The sequence below is a fragment of the Trachymyrmex cornetzi genome, unplaced genomic scaffold (assembly GCF_001594075.2).
Source record: "Trachymyrmex cornetzi isolate Tcor2-1 unplaced genomic scaffold, Tcor1.1 scaffold1642, whole genome shotgun sequence".
In the NCBI taxonomy this organism is placed as follows: domain Eukaryota; kingdom Metazoa; phylum Arthropoda; class Insecta; order Hymenoptera; family Formicidae; genus Trachymyrmex; species Trachymyrmex cornetzi.
Window position 1 is genome coordinate 66237 of NW_017296248.1, and position 8476 is coordinate 74712.

The 8476-nt window shown below is 35.2% G+C and overlaps 1 protein-coding gene across 1 annotated transcript in view; it reads right to left on the reverse strand.

Moving 5' to 3' along the window:
• The window catches only part of LOC108758993 (uncharacterized protein K02A2.6-like), a 7343-nt gene extending 3001 nt beyond the window's left edge, over positions 1-4342 (reverse strand). The window contains exons 1-4 of the mRNA XM_018504244.1: positions 3783-4342; positions 3467-3496; positions 799-3392; positions 98-658 (exon numbers count right to left, since the gene is read on the reverse strand). Of these exons, the coding sequence (XP_018359746.1) occupies positions 98-658; positions 799-3392; positions 3467-3496; positions 3783-3995 (3398 nt within the window). The 5' untranslated portion in view covers positions 3996-4342. The remainder of the gene's footprint in view (positions 1-97; positions 659-798; positions 3393-3466; positions 3497-3782) is intronic.
• Positions 4343-8476: the final 4134 nt, after the last annotated feature.

The window sequence follows — 8476 nt, forward strand, 5'->3', positions numbered from 1 at the left end:
CTTGTTCCCTTCTGCTCCTTTTGTGTCAGGAGAGAATGTGACTTTCTTTTTTACTTCGGTTCTACGTAATTGATCGATATGTCTCTTGAAAACGTACCCACTGTCGAGTTTGATGAGATAGTGGAGTTGACCAAACTTCCTAATAACTGTTCCAAATTTCCATACAGGTTTTTGGTTTGTAAAGTAACGTGCCTGTACTCTTCCTCCCAGCGGTATATTGCGGGTGCCTGGAATTCTTTTGTAGTTGACAATATTCTTCATTTGCTTGAGGATATCCAATTTAATGCGGAAGTTGCGCTGGAGATAAAGTTCCGCCGGAGATTTTCCACATGCAAGTGGTGTAGCTCTATATTTGAATAAAATTTCTCGAACCTTTTGGGTTAGTGTAAGAGATTCCTCTTGCATCGACTTCAAACGTTGTTTCAGTGTTTGCACATTTCTTTCCGCAAGACCATTCGTAGCAGGATGACCTGGAGCTATCAATTTTTGGAAAATGCCGCTTCTATGGCAGAAGTGTTTAAATGTTTTACTAACAAAAATTGTTGCGTTGTCGGATACCATCACTTTAGGAAAACCATGAGTCGAAAAAATATCTTTTAATAGATCTATAGTCTTTTCTGATGTCGGTGCTTCTTTGATGATTCGTATTTCAGCCCATCTTGAACGAGCATCTATTACAATTAGAAAATAGTGGTTTTCAAATGGTCCTGCATAGTCTATGTGAATCCGGTCCCAATTAGACGTTGGTTCTTCCCAATGGTGTGTTGGAGCCTTTGCTGGGTTTTTACTTCTGCGCACTTTTGACGGGATCTTACTGTGTTTTCGATGTCTCGGTCTATTCCCTTCCAGATATAGTAGCGACGTGCCAGTTGTTTCATTTTTGTAATGTCAACGTGTGTTTTGTGTAATTCTTCGAGAATTTTTGATTGTAGTCCTTTTGGAATGACTGCGCGTTGACCCTTGAATATTATTCCGGCTTCAAGTGTGTATTCGATGTTGTCAGCTTCACCATTACGTAAGGCCTGTTTGATTTTCGAAAGGACTTCATCCTTATCAGTTTCTTGAATAATTTTTTCAGTAGTAAGTTCTTCAGTTGAAATTTCGAAGATGGTCGAATAACAAAGTTGATGAACTTCTTCATTGATGGCAATATCAGTCGAATAATACCTTTGATGTATTGGAGCTCTGGATAAACAGTCTGCATTAATGTTTTCATTTCCTTTCTTATGTTCAACTTCATAATCAAATCCTGATAAAAACGATGCATATCGAAGTAAACGGGCTGAAGTCATCGCTGGCAATTTATTATTTTGGTGGAATATTCTAGTGAGAGGTCGATTATCCGTTATCAGTTTAAATTTGCGTCCGAATACGTACATAAAGAAGTGATTGATTGCAAATACAATTACAAGAGCCTCACGGTCAAGTTGACTGTAATTCCTTTCTGCTGGCGTTAACGATCTGGATGCAAAAGCAATGGGTTTTTCGATACCGTTAAGGACGTGCGATAGGATTCCTGCAATGCCTGTAGGGCTGGCATCACATGTAACAACTAATGTAGATTTTGGATTATAAGGCGTTAAAATTCGATCACTTGAAATTTCATTTTTGAGTTTCAAAAATGCACCTTCACAAGCCTTGGTCCATTTGAATGTTGAGTCTTTAACGAGTAATTTCCTCAATGGGTAAGTAATTGTTGACGCATCCGGAATGAATCTTGAGTAGTATGTTACCATACCTAGAAAACGGCGTACATCGTCAGCAGTGGATGGTCTAGTCATGTTGACAATGGCTTCAACTTTCTTGGGAGATTTCGAGATTTTGTTGAATCCAATAGTATGTCCAAGATATTCGATTTCTTCTTGGAAGAATGAACATTTACGTCGGTTAAGATGTAAGTCATATTTCTTTAGACGCTGTAAACAAGCATATAGATTTTCCTGACACTCTTCCTTAGTAGATCCATGAACGATTATATCATCGAAATACGATAGCGTTTTATTGAGGCCAGACAAAATTTGATCTATGATGCGATTGAATTCCGATGGAGCTGTTTTAATACCGAATGAGAGCCTGTTCATTCGGTACGTACCTCGGTGTGTTGAGATAGTTTGTATTTCACTGCTTTCTTTATCGACCTTCAAATGTAAGTATGCTTTAAATAAATCAAGACGGCAAAAGAATCGTGAATCCCGTAAACTATTTAATATTTCATCGATTCGTTGAATTGGGTAGTTAGCTGAAATTAGCCTCTGATTGACTCCCATTTTGTAATCCACGCATAAGCGGACACCCCCATCGGTTTTAGGAATAACAACTAATGGCGATCCCCAGTCACTTAAGGTCACTTTAGAGATAATGCCTGCCGCTTCAAGGTCGTCAAGTTCCTTTTCAACTTTTTCTCGCAGTGCGTAAGGTATTTCTCTTCCCTTATGGAAGATGGGTTTTGCGCCTTCTCGTAATTGAAGTGAAATTAAAAATTCTGGCACGCATCCTATTTTTTCTTCAAAAATATCTGGAAAGTGGTTAATAATGTTTTCAATATTATTGATTGCTGGAATTTGAGGATCAATAGTGTTGGCTCCCAATTCTTTATCAATTTCCTGGAGATTTATGTTTAGATTACGAATCCAACTTCTTCCTAAGAGTGGCGACATATTATCTGGAACAATGTACATCTTTTCAAAAGATACTTTATCTTTATAACAAACTTCAACTTTAATTTCTCCATCTGGAAGAAATACATTATTTGAATATGATCGAAATGCAATAGTTGATGTACGTGGTTTGTTGCTTAGATTCAATTTTTTAAATTCCTTCCGTGGAAGCAATGTAACTCCTGCACCAGAATCGACTTCGAATGTTTGAGGTTGTCCTTCAATAACAACTGTAGTAAAATACTTCTTGGACTTATCGCGTTCTGAGCCTTGATTTTCGTATATATCAATAATATGATTGACTCCATAAGCTGATATTTCCTCCCGTATACAATTAGTTGATTTTGTGTTAGATGTATTAGCTTCATTATTGTTCAGAAGTGATCGTATACAAACCTTAGAAAGATGACCCGTTTTATCACATGCGGTACATTTAAGAGTTGATTTGTTTGTCCGGCAATCCTTTGCAATATGATTACTGTTACCGCAACGTAAGCATAGACCTTCGATTCCCAATTGTCTGTAATCAATTTTTGATTTAGATCTGGTCTTATTATTTTTGTATCTACCAGGGCTTTTTGCGCTGAATTTATGGTTTGATGTCGAATTATCACGTCTGGACTTCCGCTGCCTTGTTACTTTTTTAACATCTTCAGTGTGATTAGCTGTATTCAGAGACGGTTGATTCTTTGAAAGTTCGCGACTGTCAATTTTGGAAGCTTCTAGTACGAGGGCCTTTCCTGTGATTTCTGTGAATGTTAATGCATCAGATTGAAGTAGTTGTTCGCGAATAGTGTTGTCCTTTATACTTCTAATGAATTGAGCACGTAAAAATATGTCTGAAATTGAAGTTTTACATTTACATGGTGAGACAAAATCACAATCACCTATGTCTTGACGTAAGAGTGCTATATATTCAGCAATTGATTGATCTTCATTATGGTACGTCGAAAGAAAACGATGTTGTGCTACTAATATATTTTTCTTTGGGCATAAATGCTTTTCTAAGATTTCCATTAGGTTAGAATATTCTAGTGTACTAGGTAAGCTGGGTGCAACTAATGCTGATAACGTATTGTAATATGTTGCACCAATAGAATTAAGGAGCATTTTTGTGCAAAGTACCTTGTCTGTAGCTATACCTTTCATTTGTAAATAATTTTCAAATCGCTGACGATAGTACCTGAAGCTTTCTTTCTTGGGGTCGAAATTTTCAAATGATGGTAGAAGTGTCGCATTGATTGCCGGTTGTTGTCGAGATGAGGCCACCTGATTGAGCAATTGCTGCTGGTTGTAATTTATCAGTTCGATAATGCGTTGGAATTGAGTTGCATCCATCTTAGACCGTTTCTTGGCTCTACTTTATGTGTGCAATATGATGTCGAAAAATGTTTCACCTCGTTGCCAAAATTATTGTGTCGGTTATTTTGAGGATGGTCAATATAGCAAGAGTTGTAATTAATGCGGATCTTCAGATACGACGATATTGTGCTAGTAAAAAGAAGGATTTATTATATGACTCTTCAGATACAAAGGTATTATATCACGTCGTTACGTATCGCCATGAATTCCGTGTTCCGAGAGAGAGAAAAGGCAGTGGAAGAATCTAGAACAGTCTTCGAGATATGATATATGAGAGGTAACTCGGTAGGCAAGAACGCCATCTAACGGTATGGAAAAAAGTGTCTCTCTAAATGTACAACTACCAACATAATAAGTTCATAATACAGCACACCTTCCTGGTCCTACCAAACGCCCAGCAAGGTCTTATGCTCGTGAATATTCCTCTTCGGCGTTGAAGCGGATGGTTGGCCGGGATATATCGGTGATTTTTTTTGCTTGGAATTATCAAAATAAATCCATTTTTCATCGCCAGTCACGATGCGCCACAAAAAACTCTTTTTTCTTTACCTGGCAAGCAAAGAAGTCGCAATAGTCAACGATTCGAAATGACATTTTCTGACAACTCATGGTAACCATCTCCCTTCCTTATGGATCTTTCTCATGGCATGCAAGCGTTTTGAGACGGCCATTGGAGTAACATTTAACTGTTTCAATAATTCTAAAAGCGTTTGAGCTGGATTCTCATCAAGCAATTCTTGCAGCTCGACATCTTCAAATTTTTTCGGCTATCCTGGACGTTCTTTGTCTCTCACATCAAAATCACCATTTCGGAAGCATTGAAACCAAACTCTACATGTTGGTTTCGATGGAATTTCATCACCATACATTTCGAATAATAAGCAATGCGCTTCAGCTGCGGTTTCCTTGAGGTCGAAGTAATGAAGAAGCACATGTCGGAAAAACAGCTTATCGCGATTCATTTTCAATCGATTGGAAAATCTCTTTGGCGTCGAGAAATCTAACCTGCGAGGATTGAATCACTTTCAGCGATGTCTAAACTACAAAAGACATGTGATTTCATCGTCAGCGTTGGAGGCAGAGCCCTCTAGTAGCGAGCGATAGGAATTAAATGTAACACCTAATATATATTTTATCACATATTATGTATATATCTTTTATGTTTTTCAAGATATTTGTCTGGCTAAATTAAAATGGGACATTTTGTATAATTAATTAATTTTATGAAATAAAAGGAAATATAATTACTTTTTTCTTTTTTTTTTGTATTATTATGTAGGTTGATACAAGATGGAATACATTACATCACATGATTAGTAGTTCCTGATAATCACAATGGTATCCAAATGATTAAATTAACTGACGCGTACTCAGATCTTAATGTTTTAACAAAGGAAGAAGTACAACTGATGAGACAAATAAATATGATATTGGAACCTTTTGACCAAGCAACTAAGGATATTTCTGGTATATCAACGATTTGTCAAATCCTTTTTATTGATATATGAATTTTATTAGATATTTTAATTTTTGCAGGTGCTGAATATATATCAATTTCACTTGTGATTCCTTGCATAAAAGGTATTTTATTAAAATTGCAAGCTGTTCATGAAACATTAAGTTATCCAGCAGCTATTTTGTTTTATGGATCAATTTATAACTTATTGACGAAAAAATAATTCATTATGAGCTACGAACGATTAGCAAAGTGGCTACATTAATTGATCCAAGATTTAAGAACGTAGGATTTCGTTCAGAAGCAAATTATGAAGACTCAGTTCATGTGGTACAAAATCTTCTTGCCGCTCAATTAAAAGCTTCTAATCATATGAATACAAATGTTAATGTTACTTATTTGAACACTAATAATAAATCTACTCGTATTTTCAGTTTTATAGAAAGTTCTCCTCAATCTGTGCAGTCAGTGTAGACAATATCATTTTAGTTAGAAACTTTCTGTCATGTCCAAATATTAATCTGTTAGAAGAACCTATACACTATTTGAAAACTAGACATCCAGGAATTTATTTAATAGCTTTGAAATATTTGTGTACTCCTGGCAGTTCTGTACCAGTGGAACGATTATTCTCTGCCACTGGGTATATTATTTCTGAAAGAAGAAATAGATTGTCTCCCAAAAACGTACAAATATTAAGTTTTTTAAATAAAAATTACAAACTTGTTATTTAAAAAAATTCTCTTAGTTATATCCTATTAGTCTATTAAGTTTATTTTAAGAAATAAAAAAATATTGTATTGTATACACATATACGCAATGTATGAATATGTGAAAATAAAAAAGTAAAAGTTTTAATTTCAGTTATAATTTTTCTTTATTTTAAGTGCTTTTCAGTAGGTTAATAAGAAACAGAAAACAATTTTAGTTAAACGATTATAAATCGATTAATCGATAATGGCAAAAAGGGTAATCGATGATAATCGATTTAGGATTGCAGCATAATCGATTTAATCGATTTCGCAAAATGGTCGATTATGCCCATCACTAGCACGCCTAGCAGGCCATCCCCATTCCCAACGGCCCGCGCGCCGTGCGATCGGTGGGGACGGTAGGTTGTATATTCGGCAGCAGTAGGCCGGCCTATTCGACGCGCTTATTCGGCTATCTTTAAACGTTAATATTTCGTTAATTATTGCGCAAACTACAAAATGGTATAAGAATTTTCGATTCAGTTCGGTCCGTTCTACCTGCTCGTGACAGGCGTCGCGAAAATTTTTAAACACCCTGTATATATACACGTATATGTGATAATTATACAGAATAGTGTTTTCCAAATTTTCTTTGGCTGCAATGTTGATAATCTTTGTTATGACTTAGATAGTGATAATAAACCGGGGGAGATCGAAAAACATATAATTTACCTATTTTTTAAATTATTTATTTTCAATATAGTTTCCGTAGTGATTTATTACGTGCGTTCGAACTTCCACACGAAGCGAGATCTACACCACCTTCCTTCTTGCCTAAAAACGCACAACTTTCCACGCGAAGCGTCTCCTACCCCATGTCCCCTCCCCCCTGCTTAGGGGCGCACGACTTTCACGCGAAGCGATTTCCACCCCACCTCTCTCCCTGTTTAGGAGCGCTTTTTACGCGAAACGTGCGAGAAAATGTGAAAAAAATCGTTTTTTAAATATTTGACCTTGAAAATGACCTTATCAACAATTTTCATTATCATATCCGTAATTAGAGCATCAAAATACAGTAGTATGTCAATCGATAAGAAAATCGAGGAGTTTACCTTTTCAGAAGTCTATCCGAAACGACTTCCAATTTTGTCTACTAGATTGCCGATTTTTATTGCCACCAATAATTACGAGCAATTTGATAGCAATACTCAGGCAATAGTTTCCTCTTATAAATAGATTATGGCAATTTTTATGACAACTGAAGGGAAACTTGTGCTAAGTAACTATTTTCTTTCTTATAATAAGGAGCTTGGTTATTTGGACAAATTTTGGCCTTACAAGTTACATTTATAGTTAGTTAAATATAATTTTGGATGAATGAGTTGATGTCGAAATGACCCATTTTATCCATCCAGTAGAATATCTCAAAATCTTTAAGTTTAAGACAAAAATGTTTCAGACAATAGTTGCTTAAAGAGCAAAGGAGATGATGACGGTGATTGAACTTATCTTCTTATATTGAAGCAGATATCTTTAAAATCATGTCAATATTATTTACAATTTTTTAAATGTAATTATATTTTCTTTATCTGCGATGTGATTTCTCTAATTATTCTGTACATGAAAGTATTATAAAATGGAGATACAAGGGAACCAATAATTTACGAGATATTTTATACTTTATTCTGGCACATATTGACATGATAATAAATTAAATCAACAGATTAAATAACTACATTAAAGTACAGAAAGACAAACTTCCATATATGATGCATACTACTAATGTAGTTTATAAAATTGAATGTAAGGACTGACACATCATATGTGGGCCAAATGGGAAGGACCCTCAAAACTAGAATTAGAGCATAGAAACCATATCAATCGAAATACAGACCAAAGATCAGTATCATAGAACATTCACCTAGAACAATCACACGAATTTGACTGGGACAATATTAAGATATTAGATCAAGAAAAAATATTAAACAAAAGACTCAAATCAGAAATGATTTTCATCCGCAAACAGAAAAATAGTTTGAATATACAATCAGATACGGATTCATTAAACGAAGCATATGACTTTTTATTTGAAAATAACTGAGTTTTCCCCTCTTTAATATCTCTGTTATTTGTGATTTGACTCGTGATTTGTACTTTAGTTTAGCATTGTTTAGATGTATATCGTAACGTCTGTACAGATGACACGTATATTTTTATAAGCTTAACGAATATCATGTAATTTTTTAAAATTAATAATTGTTTACGATTTTAATGTATTGTAGGATCGTAGAGTAGTCCGAATGCGAAAG